This window comes from Neomonachus schauinslandi, chromosome 7 (assembly GCF_002201575.2).
Source record: "Neomonachus schauinslandi chromosome 7, ASM220157v2, whole genome shotgun sequence".
Taxonomy (NCBI): Eukaryota; Metazoa; Chordata; class Mammalia; order Carnivora; family Phocidae; genus Neomonachus; species Neomonachus schauinslandi.
The window spans coordinates 46,110,984-46,134,129 of record NC_058409.1 but is presented as its reverse complement, the minus strand read 5'-3'; the positions used below and the strand labels follow the sequence as shown (position 1 = coordinate 46,134,129).

The 23,146-nt window shown below is 44.0% G+C and overlaps 1 protein-coding gene across 1 annotated transcript in view; it reads right to left on the bottom strand.

Annotated features, from left to right (window-relative positions):
• Nucleotides 1-22,614, bottom strand: part of LOC110591082 (regulator of G protein signaling 7 binding protein) — a 97,994-nt gene extending 75,380 nt beyond the window's left edge. The window contains exons 1-2 of the mRNA XM_021701988.1: nucleotides 22,450-22,614; nucleotides 21,391-21,557 (exon numbers count right to left, since the gene is read on the bottom strand). Coding sequence (XP_021557663.1) covers nucleotides 21,391-21,557; nucleotides 22,450-22,614 — 332 coding nt within the window. The remainder of the gene's footprint in view (nucleotides 1-21,390; nucleotides 21,558-22,449) is intronic.
• Nucleotides 22,615-23,146: the final 532 nt, after the last annotated feature.

The following is a 23,146-nucleotide window of genomic DNA, read 5'->3' as shown; positions in this document are numbered from 1 at the left end:
CTGGCTCTCAGACTTGTTCATGCATCAGAATCACTGGAGACAATAATAAATTCTGGAGCCCAGGTCATGCCCCACACCATGTAAATCAGAATCTCTGAGGGTAAGACCCTGGCTCTAGAGTTTTTTGAGGCTCCCCAGGTGATTTCCATGGCATCACACCGCTGCTCTATGTTGTTCTCACACCCTATTTATTTCAATAAAGCTTGTGAATTGAAACCATCAATGTCCACCTTTCTTTCCCCCCCCCCCCCCCCCCGCCCCGTTCCTCTACCAAGTCCTGGTCCTCTTGAAACCTCGAGCCCAACAATGAAAGTCATTATACATTCATTATATTATATGCATACACTGTGTTGTTTTGAAAACCTTTCTAAAGGCCTAATCACTTTTATAACACAAAAGTACTTGCCTTAAACCCAAAGTCATTTTGTAGTGTAATAACCTTTATCGGTGGCTCATCATTTCTCTTAGGCATTCTTTCTGAAATGAAATATTCTATTCTTGGTGCTAAACCACAGAGGGATTATTCTTGAGCACTTGAAATAATAATCTTTTTTTAGTACTGAAATGGTGAAAAAAAAGTACGTTTTTCTAATCAAAATTTAATCTTCCAAACTATTTTTATCCTTCTCATCCCAAACTGTTAGAGCTATGCACTTGTACAATTCTTTCTCTGGATTACAATGAAAATCTTACCAATACTGCAAGGTGTTTTTGGTTAAGGAATACTGGACTAAGTTGTAATATTAATAGTAACTGGTATGTATTGAGTGCTTATTATGTGTTCAGTGTTTTGCTTAGTGCTTTACCTACATCACCTCATTTGAGTCTCAGAGCAACCAGGGAGGATGGGTGATATTTTCCTACTTTTTTAGGGATGGAAACAGACATGAAGGAGATGGGAACACTCTGAGATCACACCTTGGGTAAGAAGCTAAGTTATTACCTTCACAGAAACATGCATGAATGAATGGGACTTTGTTGAGCATTGGTGTGTCTAAAGGTGTGCTCAGTCCTTTCACTTAATTTCTCATTTTATCGTCATAACCACCAACATACCAGGCAAAAAATGTGACAGAATGTTCTAGAAAAGAGATCAAAAGCCTTCTCCCCTGGCTCTCTGGCCTCCTGACTTTCTCACTCTAGCTTCCTGTCTAATTATTCTCTCTAAGCAAATGGGGGCAGACCCACCAGTACTCAGAACAAATACTGTAGGACAATTCATTTGTCTCATTTTTTTTTGCCTCTGGATCTTTAGTTCCTAATAAGGAAGATGAACAAGTTTAAGACTAGTACCTTTTTTATAAGTAACTTAGAGGAGAAGCAGAGCATCAGGTTTTTGCATCTACCTGCGTTATAAATACAAGAACTAGAACTTTACCTATATAAATAAATAATTATTTTTCATATTTTCTCCACTTATATTCAAGACTGATATTCAAGGCTTGACAGTGTGAGTAGATTTTGCTCCTTAACATTTAATACAGAATATTTAGAAAATACAGATGTGTAAAAAGAAGGTGGAAGTCATTTATCTAGAAAGTAAAAATCTGGGTGTATATCCTTGCAATTATATCTAGTTATATAATTTTCATTTTGGTTCAAAAATGGGGTCGTTATGTGAAACTTTTATAATATGCTTTTTTTCACTTAATGTCATTTTATTTTATTTATTTTTTAAAAGATTTTATTTATTTATTTGACAGAGAGAGAGAGCGAGAGAGGGAACACAAGCAGGGGGAGTGGGAGAGAGAGAAGCAGGCTTCCCATCAATCAGGGAGCCTGATGCGGGGCTCGATCCCAGGACCCTGGGATCACGACCTGAGCCAAAGGCAGATGCTTAATGACTGAGCCACCCAGGTGCCGCCACTTAATGTCATTTTAAATGTTTGCCCAGTATCTTAGCACCTGGCTGTATTAATCAATCCTCTATTGGATATTTAGATCATTTCCCGTTTTTTTTTTTTTTTCTGTTACAAGTCATGCTATAATGTGCACACACATTTGTGCAGCTCAAGGAAATGTAGGAATGGTATCTACAGCCCAGCGTAATCAAGGGGATTGAATGAAATAACCCAGTTGAAAGTATGGCCATAACTCGAAATAGGGTCCTTTGATTATCAGTCCCATCCTCTTTCCTTTCAACTTCTCAGTGGTTTTCAAACCCGGCTGTAGGTTTGCAAAATACTTGTAGAGGTTTTGTTTTTGTTTTTTAAATAAATACTGTGTCCGGGCCTCACCCCGGGCATTCTGATTTAATGGATCTAGGAATGGAGCCCTGATAAGAGTGTCTTAAAAAAACTCGTCCAAGAACTAGAATGTGCAGCAGGGTTAGGACCACTGCTGATGCCACGCAGATTCTGGAACCACGAGCTCACAGAGAGGTGATCCTCCTGGCACTCACTTGTGCAAATTAACAGTGGAACTAAAAACATCTTGCAGTTATTCTTTCTGGAGCTACCAGCACCCAAGTATATTACTTGGGTGACTTCATAGTTAATTTTCATGGGTCTTTGGTCTTGAAAGTGGGAAGAGGAATGCATATTCTTGTAACCAAGTTTTTTGAGAGCTTTGAATGTTTGCTTTAGGGCTGGTACAGTGGAAGGGCAGTAGGGCAGTGAGGAGCTGCAGCTTGAGGGCGGCCACCATCTGCCCCCACAGCTACAAGACCCCTTCGCATTAGCCCTCGGATCTCCACAGCTTTTGGCCCCCACCTGCTTGGCGGCCGCCAGCCTCCCCCAGGCATCTCCAAGAGCCCTGGGGTGGTTTCTGTAAAATATTGGTAGGTGTCTAAACAATGTCTTTTGTTGCTCACTGCCACAGTTAGCTAGCCTGATCCTCTGCAGCCTCAGTCCCCAGCTGTCCCAGAGAGGTGCCAATTGCACTAGAACTGTCCATCACTGCCATTGTCCCTTCCTGGCTACAGCAAGCTGGAAATTGTACCCCGAGGCTGAGCGAAGTGGAGCTTACCTACCACTCTTCGAGGGCAGAGGCTGCAAATTAGAAAGACTGCCATGTCGCCCGTTTACCTGAAGAAGCTTCGGGAAGCAAAGTTAATTGGACTGCAGAGCTCTAGCATTTAGTGATTCAGCTTTCAGTTCAAAACCGCAGATTCCATCTCAGGGCCTGGGCTAGGGAGAGTTGAGGGGCACGAAACCTCAGGATGTTAAGGGGCTTTGGGGGCAGAGGGCAGAGGCTGAAGTAGGACAGAGGGAGCAGGGCTGAAAGAGCATGGGACCTGCGATGACAGACACATCAGTGGGCTCCTGTGGGCTATCTCTGTGGGACTTAGTATAATAATAATAAAAAATTCTAAAGCACTTTGAAAGCTCAGAAACTGGGGACCTTACTGACCTCAAAATCCCCGAAGGTATAATGGTATCAGCAATAAAACATTGATGTTTCAAATGTTGATGTTGAATCATAGATATAGACCCTGAATCTATAACTAGAACAAACTATCAAGAAAAAGTTAAATTGCCCTAGAATCCCAGCCTCTTAGCGTTTTCTTGAACTTATAGGTCAGCTGTTTGACCCAGCTTCTCTGCAAAATGCTTAAGTTTCTCCTCCAAACTTCCGTCCCTCTGCTGGGGCCACCTGTGCCTTTCAAGCCCCGATCCCCTGTACCTTCACCTTCCTTTACCTGCGTGCCCATGGTCCTGGTCTCAGGATGGTCTGATTTAGGATTTTTAAACTTGACGATGGTGAGAAAGCAAGACACATTGAGGAGAAACTATTTTCAGTTCTAAATTTTGCCCTTTTCCCAGACTAGCAAGGTACAGTACGGTGCGTTCTCGGGACGCTGGGCACTGACAGGGAGCCTTGGCTCGCAGTTGGCCGCGCGGGCGTGAGGGCGCACACGCCATACGCTGGTAACCACTCTGGGTCTCACTGTCAGGTTAGTGGTCAGTACATGACATGAGCTATTCACCACTTGAATATAAAACAGGCTTGGTGTTCGATGATCTTACCCACCGATGGCCCAATGTGAGTGTTTCAAGCACCTTGAAGGGAGGCCAGGCTAAGCTATGATGTTCAGTAGCTTAGGTGGATTAAATGCATTTTCTTCCTAGAATATTTTCGATTTACAGTGGCTTTATCAGGACGTAACCCTATTGTAGGCTGAGGAAGATCTGTGGGTTATTGAGGGAGTGGGGTGTGATAAGCAGGGGGAAGGGCAAGAGATGAATAGATAATCCACTGGGCTACACTAAGTCTTCGATAGGGACACATTGAGGATCGAAAGGAAAGCTTTGATGTAGGTTCCACACTTGTAAGCAGAAAAAACAGGTCATGGAATGAATACCTTTTGCTGGGAATTCAGAAATAGCTGTTTAGAAATGGTCATGACTCTTGGGTGAATGGGCATTTGTCAGTACTTTGTATAGAGTACCTTCTTTCGGTGAAATCCTGTCAGCTGCCAAATGATAAAAATAACAGGAAATCAGGTTGACTCTTGCCCCTCCCCTCAGTATTTCATTTATTTAGAAAAATTGCTCCCTATTCAGCATTCACGTGGACCTCAGACTCTGTTACATATCTGACAGGCTATTTGTCTTGATAAGATCAATGGCTCCTGTTTGATATGAGAAAGTAATGTGTCAGCTGTATGATAATTTAAATAATTGTCCTCTTATCAAAGGAGAAAGGGTCTTTCAAGGAATTTGACTTCAGGGCAAATACACAAATATTCTATTTTCTCTCCTTAGGTTCAATTCCAGAAATGTTTAACATGTTCCTAAGGCTAATTAAGTATTTGGCCTTACTTACCTAACAATTCAAGGCTAAAAATATGCATATGTATTTCTGTATTTGGTTATTTTTTATTTTTATTTTTTAAAAAGATTTTATTTATTTATTTGACAGAGAGAGACACAGCGAGAGAGGGAGCACAAACAAGGGGGAGTGTGAGAGGGAGAAGAAGGCTTCCTGCAGGGCAGAGAGCCCGATGCGGGGCTCGATCCCTGGACCCTGGGATCATGAGCTGAGCCGAAGGCAGACGCTTAACGACTGAGCCACCCAGGCGCCCCTGTATTTGGTTATTTTTTTAACAAGGTAACAGATACTGACAAGTTTTAGATCCCCAAGGTGCCATTCTGAAAGCAGCAAAAAAACTGAGAAGGTAATACAGGTCAGAGTTACTAATGCCAACCGAAATGAGAAGACCTCCTGGTGTTTCTTACTGTTCACATCTGATCGTCTGTAAATACTCCGAGCAAGAAGCAGGTGATCATTAACAGAGGTAGACACTAATGGCTGAGGGCCACTTGTAGTCTGTAGCGGTTTTCTCTTGGCCAACATTGTAAAATCGGGTTATTTGACACACAAGCATGAATTCATGGATTCTCTTAAACAAAAAAGCCCACAAATATGGCACATTCGGCCCACCTCTCCACATGGGAACCAGCAGTCAATGAAACCTGGGGAGCAACTGCCTGCTTCAGACACGCAGGCGCGTGCTCTCTCCCACACCACTGCGCCTGGCTCACTTCACTTCTTCACATTGTCTTTTGGGCCTGTGGTGGGCCTGGGTTTGGAAAGCTTGAACTTCCTCGGACCGCTAACCCCATGACTGTCTATTTCCCTTTATCTTCTCTTCACTTCATTCCTTTGATCTCTTGGCCATACCAGCTCCGTAACCAGCCCATTCCCAAAGAACAAATTCATTCTTTCTTCCCCACTTTCTTTCTTTCCTCTTTTCCAGATAAATCGTTCCCCTTTCCTGTATCTTTCCCTTTCCTGTTCCACAGAATTTCCTTGTCTGAACTTGGGGAATGCCTTTATAATGCTGAAGTGGGAAGAAAAGACAGTCCCAGAATGACTGTGATGATCTTTCTTTTGCAAAGATGACACCTAAATAGATACCCGAAATCATTTCACATTTTCACGTCAGGTCTACAGTGGTGCCCGTAAGATAACCCAATACTGAAAGTCAGAGCATAATTTAAAGGCACTCTGAGTCTGAACAGACTTGGTAACTTAAAACATATTTCATCCTCAGAAAACAGAAGATTGAATCTATGAATATAAAAATGGTTGATAAGGCTTGTTTTATGGAGAGAACATTTGCCGAGTGATTTTGCATTATGGTGCATGCTGTGGCCTAAAATAATCTGAGCAGTTTCCTCATTATTCAGTGATGGTACAGTACTAAAACAGATGCAGCCATTTGAGCTCAAAATTCAGATAGTAAGAAAACATGACTTCTTGGTGAAAGATGTTCATGGGAGTCCCCCAGTTGGGAAGATCCAGCCATCTCCTTCAGAACCTACTGTTTGCCCTGTAGTTACTCCCTGGTAAGGGGTGAACAATGTCCTCATTCCTGACCATATGCTGACTGGTAGGGGCTTCCTCCAGTCTCTCCTCCACTGTGCACGTAGAGAAGGCCTCTCCAGTGTCCACAGGTGATCTCCCCACAGCTCTGCTCTAAGAGTTATGGGTTATGGGGCTTTTAGCCATCTGTGGTGATCAAGGGAATGGACCCAGTGTGATGGTTCATTTTATGTGTCAATTTGATGGAGCCATAGGATGCCCAGATACTTGGTTAAATATTATTTCTGTGTATGTCTGTGTGGGTGTTTCTGGAAGAGATTAGTGTTTTAATTGGTAGACTGAGTAAAGCAGATGGCTCTCCCTAATATGTGTGGGCCTTGTCCAATCCACTGAGGGCCTGAATAAAACAAAAAGTTAAGGGAGGTTGAGTTCTCTCTGCCTGGCTACGGAGCTGGGACATCAGTCCTCTCTTGCCCTTGGACTGTGACTTAAACCACTGACTCCCCTGGTTCTCAGGCCTTTGGACACTGACTGAACTATACCACCTGCTTTCTTGAGTCTCCAGCTTGCAGAGAGCAAACTGTGGGATTGCTCAGCATCCAAAACTAGGTGAGCCAGTTCCCCATTTTACACACACACACATACACACACACACGCACACCCCCCCCCCCCGCACATATCCAATGGGTTCTCCTTCTCTGGAGAACGCTAACACACCCACTTTAGAAGGTATCTTCCACTCAGCTCTAAGTAGGCTATTTCTCTGTTCCGTGGAGGGGACAATTATACTTAAACCACACATTCCAAATCACCACCATAGGCTTCTGATGCTTTATATTTGCCTTATCTAGTTCATTTGGGGGTGAAAAATTCTGTAGTGGTCCTCATAGGGAAGGTCTTTGTATACCAGCCACTGTTTTTAAGTAGGACCCAGATAAGGATTATTATGAAATCAAAATGAATAGATTTTTATGAAAGTTAATAAAGTGCTAGTAAGAACAATAGTCTTAAGATTAAGATTTATCCTTGACTAGCTTTCCCATTATTCATTTCTTACTCCACCTGCTGCTTGTTATAGTAGAGTAAGTACAGACATGGGATACTATAGGGAAAAAAAAACACATTTGAACAAAAATAATGACATAAAACCCAAAATGTTTGAGATACAGAATTCAAGAAGCATAAAGGGCTTACTATATACCAGCAACAATTTTAGGAACTCTACTTCTACCCAATAAGTCGACACATCAGAAACCGGCATCAGAAATATGTCCATGTGGGTGAGGGGGGAGTGGTTTATTCATCTAAGATAAATAGGAATTTCCACAGTGATGAAATTGGTAGGATGAAAAATGAAAAATCAGAAATGATTTGTTGATGCATCATGAATATCTGAGAAAGGAAAAAAAAATCAGCTTCACCTAATTCCTTAGCTCGGTAAGTAGATGGCAAGAATGGAAATAGGAATTCCAAATCAAATTGAAACGCTTCCAAATTAGACCCACTAAGGGAATAAAAGAATCCAAGATTCAGAGCCTGAAGCCCTAACAAGCTGTCATGCTGGCTCAAAACTGGAACTCTGTTGAGGTGGGCAAGGTAGATCATAACTATGGTGATTTTAAACTTCATTTTCTTGGCAAACAGGGGCTCTTGTGGGTTCATTGACCAAGGATTGGGTTATTTTAAGAAGTGGTGTTTTGAGACTGGTCTGATGATCTCTTCCCATTCGTATTCCTATGAGTTCTTCCCATATTTTTCTCCAGCTTGAATGTTACTTTCTTGGGTGTACCCATCACCTCAGTGGGAAGTTTTCTGTCCTTTGAGTCCCTGCACACTTGGTAGCATTCACTTCCGTTTCTCTCTTCACCCCTGTACTCATTGATGCCTTAGATGGCCAGTGTCACTGTGGTCACGGGGTGTCCCACTCCTGCTCACGTGTCCGTTGCTGGGAAGAAGCACATTGCTTCCTGAAACCCCGAATTCAGCCTAAAGTCTGATGGCACATGCTCATTTTTAGGACTTGCATGGGCAAGCAGGAAAGAAGGTGCCGAAGGATGGAAGGAAGTGAGTAGACCTAACGTGGAGGAAGAAAGTCTGAAATAGTTGGGGCTCAGAGAGAAGTGCTGAGGCTTCCAGAATGCAGAGCCGAGGTCCATTCACACTCTACTGGCAGCTTCAGAAAGACCATAATTGTGTTTTTTTCCCCCTTCCTGCTTGTTTTCTCTTCTTACTAGCTGAGTAAACTTTAAAAGCCTTCAAATCAGCTGTGTGCCAGCTGAAGAAGTCCTTGTCCTGAAGTGTGTCCAGGGGAGGCGAGAGGCTTTGAGCAGAAATAGTATTTAGTGGCAGAGAAAGGGAAAGAAAGCAGGTAGGCCAATTTTGGGGCCATTCCAAGAAAGAAAGGAGCTGTCTGAGGAATAGCCTGGCATAGCGTCAAGAATAAAGACTCTGTTACTACAGAGACTAGTGTTCAAACCCCAGCCCCACCAATTAACCAAATATCTCAACTTTCTCACCTAAATTTACTACAAAATGAAAATTAGAAAAATATCTATCATTCTGGGTGCTCTGGAAAGCCTCCAGGTAGGCCTCATCTGGATTCAAGCGGGAGTCCTGAAGCCTCACTGGCTCTGGATGGGACCACTGTAGTGGAGGCATGAGGGAAAAGTGCAAAGAATCCCAAAGACCGGGGTTGCCTGGGTGGCGCAGTCGGTTAAGCATCCGACTCTTGGTTTCCGTTCGGGATCGTGGGATTGAACCCCACATCGGGCTCTGCATTCAGCATGGAATCTGCTTGAGACTCTCTCTCTCCCTCTGCCCCTCCCCGCCGTATGCATGCTCACACGCTCTCTCCCGCTCTCAAATAAATATTTTAAAAAATCTGAAAAATGAAAACAAAGAATCCCAAAGACCATAGTCCTCACGTGATCCAACTACTGCGGTAACCCCAGCTCCCACCTACCTACATAGTTGGCTCTGTGATTGGACCCCTGTAGTCTGATCTCTGCTACTTTGAGGTAGATGCATTTCTTAGCCAAAATACCAGACTTGAAAACCTCTCTCTGGACTAAGTAGATATACTATTTCAGATGAACTCATGTATTCATGAGAGGGTCCAGCACATAGCTGGTTCTCAGCACATTGACTGCTATTTCTCCTTTCCCATGGTTCAAGACAGAAATGTTCACTCATGGCAGGAAGCCTGCGGCCACACAAAGAGAAAGGACATTGCCACTTGTTCTTCAAAGTATGGTCCAAGCGCCACCATCCCCTTTTTGAAGTCTTGTTTCCTGGCTACAGTCACTTGAGCAGAGCTGATTGCTGCCTCCTTTATGTCTGTCCTGTATCACCTGCTTATTTCTATAGCATCACCCATGACCCCATTCTGCAGTGAATGTGTCTCTACACAGATGCTAGCCCCCAAGCTCCACAAAAGCAGAGTGGTGTTGCTTTTATCTTTACATTTCCAGAACCTAGCACTGTGCCTGGTCCAGAGTAAGGTGTTCAGTATTTCGTGGATAAATGAATGAACAAACAAATGAAGAAGAAAATGGGCAGAAAGGAGCAGGTAGATGTTGAGGGATCACCTCCCACTTCTTTTTCCCCACTGTAGCAGCCCTTTCCCCAGGTCTCACGTCCAAGCTCCCTACCCATTCCCAGTCTTGCTAAAGATCCCATCCTGGGCCTTAGGAAGCATTACTTTGGTTTACAGTTTGGGAGATTTTGTCCTCACTGGACAGTTAGTATGGTGAGGGATATATGTGAGTCAGATCATGAAACTTGTGATCGGGAGATCCACATGACTTGGTCCTGGCCAATGACCTGTTCGTAGAAGTTCTGTGTGAGGCTTCTGGGAAGTCCTTCGGAAAGGGATGCATTTATCTTATGTCCTTGCCTTTTACTCCCTGCTGGGAACATAGACACAATTTCTACAGCTGGAGCAGCAGTCTTGGGACCTTGGGACCTCTCACATCTCATACCTCATACCTTTGAATCATGAACCAGTGCTTACTATCCCCTACCCTTGAATTTTTAATGACGTGAGAAAATAAACTCTTCTGTGTTTAAGTCACTGAAATCCTATCTATGTTACTTGCAGCCGAAGACAATTCCAAACTGATAATCTAGTTTGTTTTTTTTTCCTTAGACATGACTAGGTCAGTTTATGTTTGGACTTTTACGTTTGCTCTTCCCTCTGGCCGAAGTGCATTTTTAACAGATCATCACCTGCCTGACCCCTTCTTAAGGTCAGATACTAGGTTAGAATGTCACCTCCCGGGGCGGGGGGGGGGTGTCTCTGAAAACCCCATCTGAAAATAACTACCCACAGTCATCCATCATTCTTTAAATCATATTCTGTTTTCTTCACTGCATTTATCACTCTCTGAATTGCACTCTCTTTTGCCTGTTAGTTTTCTCTCAGTGCATTAAGGCTTCTATAACAAAACACCATGGACTGACTGGATGGCTTGCAACAACAGAAATGTATTGCTCACTGGTCTGGAAGCTGGGCAGTCCAAGACCGATGCACCACATGGTCATGTTTGGTGAGGACGTTCTTCGTGGTCCATAGCTGGTGCTTTCTTGCTATGCCCTCACATTGTGGGAGGAGTGAAGGATCTTTTTGGAGCCCCTTTTGTAAGTGCCCTAATCCTATTTATGCAGGCTTCCCCCTCATGGTGTGAGCTTCACCCGAAGGCCCTACCTACCAATACTATAACTTTGGGTGTTAGGTTTTCAACATAGGAATTGTGCAGGAACATAAACATTCAGACCCATAGCACTTCTTGATCATCCTCACTAAGAATGCAGGAATCTTCTTTATTTTGTTCAGAGCTGCTGTATTTCCAGCACCTAGAAAAGCACGTGGCATATGGTGGGTGCTCTATAAATAGTTTCCCAGACAGGGAGGAAACTTCCAGAGTTGCAAAAAAGCATATATTTCCCCATAGAATACACTGTCCTATGTTGCATAGGTTTATAATTTAGGAAACAGTGGGTTAAGTGCATTTTAGGACCTAACTGCTGTATCTAACATAATTTAGATGAGTTTCCAGTTCAATTTTTCTTAATGGCCTTACTGTAATCTTGATTATAGGTCGTCTTGCAGCTTATCCTTATATCCAGAAAGCACTGCCTCTCTACCTTTTATTCTTAATAGCTCATCAGATTTTAAGTCCTTGATGAAATTCTTTGGTTTATTAAAGGAAGTTTTAAAATTATTCCCGAAAGAGTCTCGCTGAATCTCAAGGAGATATTTCTGAATTGATTTCTGGACTGCCACTGCTTATATTCCCTGCAGGCCCTATTCCATTTCACCTCCTGGTCTGGAGATTATACTCAACCCATTTCTTTCTTTCTTTTTTTTTTTTTTTATGTTAATCCCCATACATTACATCATTAGTTTTAGATGAAGTGTTCCATGATTCATTGTTTGTGCATAACACCCAGTGCTCCATGCAGAACGCGCCCTCCTCAATACCCACCACCAGGCTAACCCATCCTCCCACCCCCCTCCCCTCTAGAACCCTCAGTTTGTTTTTCAGAGTCCATCGTCTCTCGTGGTTCGTCTACCCCTCCGATTTCCCCCGCTTCATTCTTCCCCTCCCGCTACCTTCTTCTTCTTCTTTTTTTTTTTCCTTAACATATATTGCATTATTTGTTTCAGAGGTACAGATCTGAGATTCAACAGTCTTGCACACTTCACAGCGCTTACCAGAGCACATACCCTCGCCAGTGTCTATCACCCAGTCACCACATCCCTCCCACCCCACCCCCCACTCCAGCAACCCTCAGTTTGTTTCCTGCAATTAAGAATTCCTCGTATCAAGTGAGATCATATGATACATGTCTTTCTCTGTTTGACTTATTTTGCTCAGCATAATACCCTCCAGTTCCATCCACGTTGTTGCAAATGGCAAGATCTCATTCCTTTTGATGGCTGCATAATATTCCATTGTATATATATACCACATCTTCTTTATCCATTCATCTGTCGATGGACATCTTGGCTCTTTCCACAGTTTGGCTTTTGTATACTCAACCCCTTTCAAAGGTACCTTGCCTAACTTCCTGCCCTCCCAAGTGGTTCCTGCACCCCTTATCTTTTCCATAGGTCCATTTAAAAGTGGCAGAGACTTGTTAATCTCCTTGGGACTCTTCTCTTTTGGATTTCCGTGTGAGGAGTATGGTGGGCTATGAGGAGACTACACATAAGCCCTTGACATTCAGAAGAGTAAATGATCTCTTTTAATGGCTGAAGGGTTGGGGCACCTGGGTGGCTCAGTCGGTAAAGTGTCTGCCTTCGGCTAAGGTCATGATCCCGAGGTCTTGGGATTGAGCCCCGTGTCAGGCTCCCTGCTCAGCTGGGAGCCTACTCCTCCCTCTCACACTCCCCCTGCTTATGCTTGCTGTCTCTCTCTCTTTGTCGAATAAATAAATAAGATCTTTAAAAAAATAATACCTGAGGGTAGGCTTTTATAGAGAGAACCCACAGATGTAGACTAATAGGATGGGACCATCCTTTATATACTTTTAGAGAATAAGAAGTTGATCAGTTTGAGTAAGTAAAGAGTTTACAAGTCAGATGGTAAGAGGAGAGCCCAGGAATACAGGTTGGGTGCCGTGGCTGAGAGAGTGAGTTGCTGGCCAGTATCCATTCTCTCCCTTTCCTTTCTAGTTAAGGTGTCAATCAGAGAAGAATACGCTTCCCAGTCTCCTCTGTAGTTAGGTGTGACCTCCTGATGCAGTTCTGGAAGAAGTTTTGTTTGGGTTTACTTAAAAAGAGCTGACCGAGCTAGGAAGTGTGGCCTTTTCCCCCTTTATCCTTTCCTCTAGTCTGGAATTTGGAATTTGGACTGCTGACAGGACTGCTTTTTTTAAAGTCATGTCTTGTAGAGCAGAGGAAATAATATAGTTACTGCTCTTGAGCTGTGCTTTATGTAGATATCCTTTTAGAAGAGACAGAATTAAACTTTCAAGGGCTGAAAACTTAAAAAATTCCTTTTTAAAAGTGATCCTAATGGAAAATCATTATTTATTCAATATCCACTGAGCAGATAGATATTAGGGTGATATTTTATCAAATAACTTGAAACATAATTTAAGTAATCTTAAAATACACCCTGCCCGCTGATCCCCTGTAATAATGAACACCTATGCCTCAGAAATCGCTCTTAGGTGTGTCTTTTTTTTTTTTTTAAAGATTTTATTTGATAGAGCACAAGCAGAGGGACAGAGAGGGAGAAGCAGGCTCCCCGCTGAGCGAGGAGCCCGATGTGGGACTCAATCCCAGGACCCTGGGATCATGACCTGGGCCGAAGGCAGCCGCTTAACAGACTGAGCCACCCAGGCATCCCTTTTTTTTTTTTTTTTTTAAGATTTCATTTATTTATTTGAGAGAGAAAGAGAGAAGACAGCGCGCGCAAGAGAGTACGGGGGGTGGAGGGGCAGAGGGAGAGGCAGAGGGAGAAGCAGACTCCCCGCTGAGCAGGGTGCCCGATGCAGGGCTCCATCCCAGGACCCTGAGATCAGGGCCTGAGCCCAAGGCAGATGCTCAACTGACTGAGCCATCCAGGCGCTCCTTAGGTGTGCTTTTTAAGTCTTCTATTGTTTAAAAACGACATACTGGTTCTACAGTTACAAATCAGAAAGAAATAATGGTCGAAAGTAATAGATAAGTCATAAAATGTGAGCTAATCTAACCGATCAGTTCTTACTGAAGTCTTTGTCAGAATAGGTTTTACAATCCCAAGTAAGGTTAATGAACGAACAAAATGGACATATCCTCACTGACTTGCCACTCAGGGTGCAAGCATAAATGAAACACAGCCTTGCTCTCTTGTACTTCACCATCACAATAATCAGGTGACAATAAATTTTCCTAAAGTTCATTTTAGTTTAATTTTCTCTCTGACTGGAGCATTTGTTAAGAACGCTCTCGCAAGGTGAAGGTCATTAGATCTGTTCAAAGCATAAAAAGGCTAACTTCAATAGGCAACTGGAGAGCCCTTGTCTAGATTCCATATCACCCGTCATTTTGTGGCTAATGATAGCACTGTTCTTTAATTTGGTCTGAGCCAGTACTGTGTCAGTTGCTTATGGTTCTTGAGCAACAGTATTAGTACCGCTGAAAGACCACCAGCACCTACCCCAGTTCTAGCCGAGTGGACGAGAGAAAGTGAGCACCGTGTATGCGGACTGTCACGTGCCTCTCCTCTCCCCCCGCCCCCCAGCCAAATATTCTCTCCTACAGCTGGATTTTTGTTCCACCTTTATGTTCCGTGTTTACACACTGGTAGTTAAATTGATTAGAGCCAAGGGCTGACCACATTGGGGATTCAGTACCTTTGTGATCACATTCATTTCATACAGAAAACAATCTAGTCCTTGGGCACAAACTCCACCCGTAATATGAGTTAAATATTTAAGTCTTGCAAATGATAAAGCACTGGGCACTGGGAAGTCTTTGTGTGGAAGTGTTGAGAGAATGTACAAAGTGCTAGGCTGAGCTCTACCTCCATTCCCACTGGGGCCAACAACCCAGAGTGTTCATTCTCCTACAGATGGGCCAAAGGAATTTGCTCTGGGTTGAATTATGTCTCCTCAGCCCCAAATTCATATGTTGAAGTCCTAACTCTTATTACCTCAGAATGAGATCTTATTTGGAAATACACTGTTGCAGATGTCATTAGTTCTGTTAGTATGAGGCCATACTGGAATAGGTTAGGCCCCCTAATCCAATATAACTGGTTTCCTTATAAAAAGACAAAATTTGGACCCACACACATACACAGGGAGAAGGATGTAAGAGAGAGACGCTTCAGCAAGTCAAGGAACAACCAGGATTGTCAGCAAACCCACCAGAAGCTAGAAGAGAGGAGCAGATTCTTCCTCCCAACCCTCAAAGGAACCAACCCTCCCCACACCTTGATCTTGGATGTGTAGCCTCCTACAGTGAAACAAGAACTTTGTGATGTTTAAGCCACCCACTGTGTGGTACTTTATGACTGCAGCCCTTAGCACACTAATATAGAATTGTTCTCCTGTCCTTCCCTTTGATGGCTAGCATATATCTCTCCCCTTTCATTATTTGACCAGTGAGAGTTAACATTTTTAAAGCAAAAACACCTGTAATAGAAAGGGAACATACAGGACAGAGTGGGTGGCTTGGCAGGCTTGCCAACCAGGCCTCTTGTACTAAAGCGTTACCGAGTGAGCTGCGAATCTGAGTTCTCCCTCTCCCTGCTCTCCTGACTCCCTAGCAAACAGAATAAGGAACAAATAAGAACCGGCTAAAAGTGGGCCTGGGAAAAATGGGGCAGAAAAGTCAAAAAGGAGTCAAACAAAACTAAAACAGTCCAAAAAAAAAAAAAAGGAAAAACCAGGAGGAGAGAGATGGAAGCAGAAAAGAAGAGTAAACTAGGCATGATTGGTCAGGAAACTAATTGCTGGAGGGAAAAATCTGAAATCTCTGGGTATGAATCTCTACGATATTCATTATATTATTCCCAGAATCCATTAGGAAATTAAGGTTCTTCTTGTGATCATAATGTGTTCACATCTCAACAGATATATCTCTGGAATTCAATCATCAAACTTCATGCATGATGCTTATTTTATTTTTTATAGTTTAGTTCTGTAGCCAAAGTCTGTATGATTCCCCCTGAATTAACCTGGAACACTGGAATGATGAAGCCAGAAGACTCAGGTCATTCAGTTCAGCCCTTTCGTTGAGGTGTACAGAGAATTTAACAGACTTTTCGTCCAATGTCACACAGCCTGTACCAGAGCTAGGCGAAAAGATTTTATAAGTATGACATAATTTATTAGGAATAGAGTTTGATTTATGCAGAGAAAATCTTCCTAATCTACTTTTGAACCCTCGCATATCCATATTGCTTTTAAGGTATTAATGAAGAAGCCTTAGGGCACCTGGGTGGCTCAAGTCAGTTGGGCATCCGACTCTTGGTTTTGGCTCAGGTCATGATCTCACGGTTGTGAGATCGAGCCCCACGTTGGACTCTGCATTGGGCGTGAAGCCTGCTTGAGATTCTCTTTCCATCTGCCCCTTCCCCTTACTCAGGCTCTCTCTCTCAAAAAAAAAAAAAAAGCGCCTTTTGATAACCATCTGGGAAGCCTCAACCTAGAAAATTCCTCCAAACATAATACAAGGAACTAAGATAAACATTTATTTCAACCAAGGTATTTATTTGAAAAATATTGGATGGATAAATTTATTTTTCATATAGGTGTATCATGATATCCTGAATTTTGCATGTCTTATGAATACGAACACTAATCTGAATTTCGTAATAGTGTAACCGTGTGCTAGTCCGTCTTCTGAGTGCTTGACATGTGTTCACTTAGTCCTTATAATGCCGTATGGTTCAGTGTCATTAGCTATGAACCCCATTTTCTGATGAGAAAACCGAGGCAGGGAGGGACAGTATCTACCTTCATCCAAGGTTACGCTATTTGTAAAAAAGGCAGGGCTGAGATTTGAACACAGGCAAAGTCTGACTGCGAAGCAGTATGCATCTCAATACACACGGATTCCCAGCAAGTGGTAAAGCCAGGATTTTATCCCAGTCTAATCTGATTTAGAGTCAGAGCTCTTTCCCATCGCTCTATCCTGCCTCTCACATCTGCGTACTTGAACCTCCCGTTCGCTCTGTCAGCAGCCGCCGCCAGAAGGCAGAGGTGTGAAGGAGATGTGGGGCAGCACAAGCAGCCCAGCAGCTGTGGAGGAAACAGGATCCCAGCGCCCAGCCTGCCAGCCACAGCATCGTCTCCGGCGTCTGCTGGAGGATACTGTCTCCTCTGGGTCGGTCCTAGCCGGCGTGCTGTGCTCTTTTCTCTTGGTTCTCAGGACATGGTGTGTTTGGTGGAACTGGCGCCAGACCACGGAGCGATCGGCATGGGTTCCGGGCTTAGAGCGGCCTTGGACTGGCAGAATATCCTCTAGAGGTGGGGAGTCATGTACTTGGCCCCACAGATCCTCTCAACTACCCCGTGGGGACCATGACAACGAGTTGACAGAGGAGGGAATTGAGATTCAGACAGTGAAGTAGTTCCATCAAGGTCACAGAAGATGGTTCTCCGCCCAGGTCTGCCTAAATGCTAAGTCTTCACATATACTTGCCCAAGTTACCTCTAAAGTCGCTTGAAATCATCTAAATCTCCTCAAATACAAAACAAGGACATTGTGCTATATCAGTATACTCTGTGCCCTGAAGCCCTAGGGATTCTTCAAAGGTGTCTCAGAAGTCATTTTGAGAAGGAAGTCCCAGGTCACCGGCCCTGGTAGCCACCTGCCCCTGATGTGTGTGCGTGCACACACACACACACACACACCATGCAGGGCACAGCAATGCTACTTTCAACCTGCCTTCTAAATCTGACTTTCCACATTAAGATGGAAGGAAGATTCTGCTGCTAAAACAAGTTTGGGGACCATGCTAGCAAGTGATCCCTGAGGTCTCTCTTAGCTTTAATACCAACAAGAGGATCAGCACCGTAAAGGGACAGCAACTGGTCACTCAAACCAGGCAGAAGAGACTCGGGATTCACCTGGCTGGCTCTGTCCAGAAGACATCTGCTGCCTTTGAAAGAGAAGGAGGTACTGCAACCTTCGCTGGTCTAGACACAGTTTGAGAAGGTGGCGTGATGACGTCTGTGATGATGGCCTTCTTACCCAGGGCCAGCTAGTGAGAAACACAGTCTGTGGTCACCATTCCTTGAAGGAGTCATTTAGGGATGAAGGGGGTCTAAGCATCTGTGGCTTAATCCCAACTCATTGGCTTTTCTCCTCTTTTTTGTTTATCTTGCTTCATCCTTTTTTTACCCTGTCTACCTTCAACCTAGTCTCCCTTCTCTGGCCCCAAAGCCAGGTGATAAACAGGAAAGGAGTGGTGGTTCTGTGCTAGTTAAGAAATAAGTCATTTTGGGCGCCTGGGTGGCTCAGTTGGTTAAGCGACTGCCTTCGGCTCAGGTCATGATCCTGGAGTCCCAGGATCGAGTCCCGCATCGGGCTCCCTGCTCGGCAGGGAGTCTGCTTCTCCCTCTGACCCTCCCCCCTCTCATGCTCTCTCTATCTCATTCTCTCTCAAATGAATAAATAAAATCTTTTTAAAAAAAAAAAGAAATAAGTCATTTCATTTACTCCTTCAGGTCTTGCTTTTGCCCCACCTATGTTCCTACTCAGAGCAAAGCATTGGAGTTTAGGTGATAGCATCGGGCCGCATCTTGATGAATGCATGGAGAGCCAAGTTTTCTGTTTCCCCATCCCTGTAGTTCCTACCCCTTTCACTAAAAGCTGTGTATGTAGGAAAGAATAAGGCCAGGTGTTATTATTCATGGTGATAGTGATCATACCTTTTTAAAGACACTTATTGAGCTATATTTTACACATCATAAACTTCACTCATTTTGAATGTGCAATTCAGTGATTTTTAGTAGCTATATAGTTGTACAATCATCACCACAGTTCAATTTTGGAACACTTCCATCACCCCAAAAAGTTACCTCAAGCTCACTTGCCGGGACTCCCTGTTTCCACTCCCAGATCTAGGCAACCACTAATCTACTTTCTGATGTGAATAGATGTGCTTTTTCTGAGGATTTCATGTAAAAGGAATCATATAATATGTGGCATTTGGTGACTGGTGTCTTTGATTTAGCATACTCTTCTTGTGATTCATCCATATGTTAGCATGTTTTCGTATTTCATTCCTTTTTACATAATACTTCTTTAAATGGCAGAATTATGTAGAGAAAAGATCATGGATTTCAGAAGTATGCAACGTGGGGCCAAATCACAGTCATTCCACTTCTTAGTTGTGTAACTTTGGGCAAGTTCCTTAACCTTTTTGAGACTCATTTGTAAAAATAAGGCTAATAATCATCTTTCCCTCAGAGGACTATTCTGTGAATTAACTGGATTGTGCTGGCAAGTGATGGGTGCTCAAGAAATCCAGTTTTTGTCTCTACATTCCCCAGGAGCCTTTCCTTTTCTTAACCCTGCTTCAGATTTTAAGGTGAATGCTACAGTCTCCCTACCGGCTTTCACATCAAACTTGACATGAGAGCCAACATAAGTAGCAGTGTCAGGAATGGAATTCCACCAAGGAAAATCATCACATCCTTCATTAATGAAGCCCAGATGGTAAGAAGCTAAAGGGATTTCCTTCGTTATAATGCTGTCATTTTTTTTAGAAAGAAGGTTAAATTGTATTCATTATTTTAAGGAGGAAATGTTTCAGGTTCCATCCTAGAACATTGTATAGAGTTGGCCTTACCTTTGCAAGGCTCTAAGAACAACGTATTTTCCCACTAAGTCTTACAAAACTGCTCCCAATAAAATCCACTCTCGGGTAACATAAAAGTAAGTAGCAAGGCGCTGCCAACCCCTGAGTATATAAAATCCATCTCAAATCCTCAAAACTCAACTTTGAGCCAGTATTTCAGATTCCTTTCCTGAAACTTTGGAACGACCTGAATTTCATGTGTGTAGCAGCACAGACTAAATTGAACTCCTTGTTTCTTTCTCCAGTCTATCTTCTGTGATTAGAACATGTCATCAACTTGAGTTTCACCTTTGAGGAGTCCTGAATATAACCCCATCGTACAGTCTTGGACACAAATTGACAAAGATGCTATTCTTTTGCTCTGGGCATAACATTTCCTGTTGTAAATCTGTTTCCCCTTCTGAATCATTGTTTCTCTCCAGTTTTTATTCCACCACTATTCTCCTTTGTGTTTCTAGTTGTTTTACCTCCCTTCTTGTCTGGGGTTTATCACGGCTGCATTTCTTCCCCAAATTCCTTAAACACTGAATCCCTTTCCACCTTCTAGATGAAATCCCAGATTCACATCCTGTTAGGCACAGTGTAACAGTTAAAACAGAAAAGGATGAGGCTTCTAAATATTTCTACCAAATGAAATGGGTTTGTAATATACTTTACGTCTCATTTCAAGGACATTAGATAGTGCATCTTTTCTCATGTTATAAAATGCCACTTGTTAAATGCAGTTACTGAGAAAGGCAACATAGGGCTTTCTAATCTATATATACCAATAGTCACTGTACATATTACCGGCATTATACATATTATCGGCTTTATACATATTATTGGCATTAAAGATGGCAAAGAGTGATTCAAGTGAATAAATTAGATACAATTCCTACACATGGTCAATCTGCAATATTATCAGGTTAGTCTAATAGACTTGAGCTTCGATTATTATACAGACATACACAGATAAACAGAGAAAGGCTTTATCCAGACGGAATCAAACACTTAATGTGTTTCTATAAGGATTCCTGTGTTTCCTTGCTCTATGTTCTTATTTGAGTATAGTAACTTGACAAAATCCATGACTAACTTCTTTCCTGATATGGAGAGATCAGGAAATAGATGAGGTCTCAGAAGTGAAGTTTCGCTCACTGTATTAGCACCTAAAATAGGACTGGGGATCCATAAGGGTGATAAAAAGAAATAAAAATAATGGGGAAGGGCACATGAACAGCCTAGATTTAGATGGATTTGTGAATCTCCACAGTCTTCACCAAAATTTTCGTCCGTTAAAACTTTCCTTTCATACACTACACTGAGGAGAGTAATTTATACCCAAGACTTTATTTTAGGGATTTTATTTTAAATGGTATCACAGGAATTTATCTCATGGTATAAATAGTTTAGTAAATCTAGGATTTAGCAAAGATTTTCTCTCTACTGAACTGGTCTTTCGTGCAGTAGATGTTCAGCAGCTGATGACAAATAATCTCGAGGGGTGATGACTTAACTTCATTTTGACGGCCAAACATTCTGCAAAAAAATTCTGAAGCCCCGAGTCCCGATATGTGGACAGCATAGTGCAAGTTAATTTTTTTTTTCAATCACTTAATGACCCAAGTCTTGAATATATGTATATTCAAGAATCACACAACCTTCAGATTGTAATTTGGCACCTAGTTTGTCTATAGCTCTCAAAAGAATCCTGATCTCAGGTGACCCCATATTTGCAGAGATCACTTCTGAGGTCTTGAACACCATAAATAACTGTGAGCATCCATGCATCATGTATATGAATGACCAAATAATGCCAAGAATCTCCTACCCCGAGATGGCAGCAAGTTTTTGGTGTGCCTGACGAGCCATTTCACAGCCTTTGGTTCTTGTCTTGTGCATTTCCTCCCGGAGTGAGGGGCAACTGACGGAGACGTCCCCGATAGAAATGACCAGCTCTCGGTACAGGGCCACTTGCGTGTTGAACTCTTGGACAAGCTGAAAAAGAATTGAATTGCCTTCACCAACGTTTCCTATCTGGGTGTATACAAACATGGGTTTTCAGTGACCCCTCAGCCAACTCCACAAGTTCCAGCTAAGGTGCCTACAGACTGCTTAAAGATCAAGGCACAAAGATGGTAAGTTTCTCCTTGTCCAAGGCAAGTGTTTATTTTCATCGGGAAGTCCGGTGGTGGAAGCTCTATTTCCAGACCTACTCCCTCCCTCTCTACCATCCCCCCTCCTCCCTTAGACTCAGTTTCTGAAGAGCAAGAGCATATGCCACTCCCAGGTCACTAGAGCTTGCTGTTGGGAACTCTCACATATAATGCTCCCCTGTACTACAGCTAAGATAAGGATTTTAAGTTGCGTGGGGATAAAGGCCAAAGATAGGTTGCGAGAGGGAAACCGTTCACCTCCTGCCAGGCCACTGAACCAGAGACTGGCTCAGGAGCCTGACGGGAAGACCGGCCACAGCCTCTGCGCTGGAACCTTCGTCCCCTCTGCAGCGCCCCGCGTGCTCTGTTTGGGTTTATTTGCTGCTGTCTCCCCACAAAGCAGCACCCCCACCTTCCCATCCCCTCCCTCCCTGGTGAGCAAGCCACTTCACCGTGTCTTTTGCATCCACCGTTCTCTGAGGGGGTAGAGGCATGACTTACAGCCGCTGACCCTAAGACCCTTGCCGTGGCACTTCTTTGCGGGGACATTACGACCCGGGTGTCACCCCGAATCTGGGGACTGCAGATTTAAAAATAGTGCATGTGCACGTGATCGGCATGGAGGAGCTGAGGGTGGGGGAGTGGCTGGCAGTCAAGCAAACGACTAACATACAAGATGCCCCCACCTCCTCTCCAAAAAGGAAAAAAAAAAAAAAGGGGCAGTTTTCACCTACCATCTTGCAGTCGTCCAGGGCTCTTTGGGTTTTGTGGGCGCTCTCGGAGTTGCTGCCCCTGCGCTCCCAATCCCCGCTCTGCAGCGGGGGCTTGCTGATCTGGAAGATCGAGGAGCGGGTGGACCGGCTGGGGCGCTTTTTGCGCCCATTCGGTGCAGAACTCATGCATACACATCCACCAAGCCGAAGCCGCTGGTGCAGTGCGCCCCGGCGCGGGCGGCCCGGTCGTTGCCCTGCGCGCCGCCAAGCAGCCGGAGCCGGGAATCAAGGCGCGGCGCTCACAGGGTTGGGGCTGGCTGCGCGGGTGGGTAACCTTCAGCTTGAAGGAGAGCCGGGGAAGCGCTGGCTGTGCGCTGCAGCATCGCTTCCACTGAGCAGCGAGGAAGGGGCTCGGTCAAGTTCTGCTCAGCAGCATTGCCGGCCCTGTCCCGGGAGCTGCGCGCTGGCGCGGGCTCGCACTACCTTCCCCTCGGCATGGATTGCAGCGCTGGGCGAGAAGGAACGCGCCGCCAGGCGGTTCTGAGTTTCCATTCAGATGGGGGAGCAGCTTTCAAAGCCTGCGCTGTAAGGTGGGAGTTGGGGGGGGGGCGGGTATGAGTCTAGCTCTTGCCTCAGTGTCTTCCCGCAGCGGCGCTCCGTCGTCTTTCCCCTCCCTCCCCCGTCGCCAGGCCTGGAAGGCTGGCAGTCCCCGAAGCAG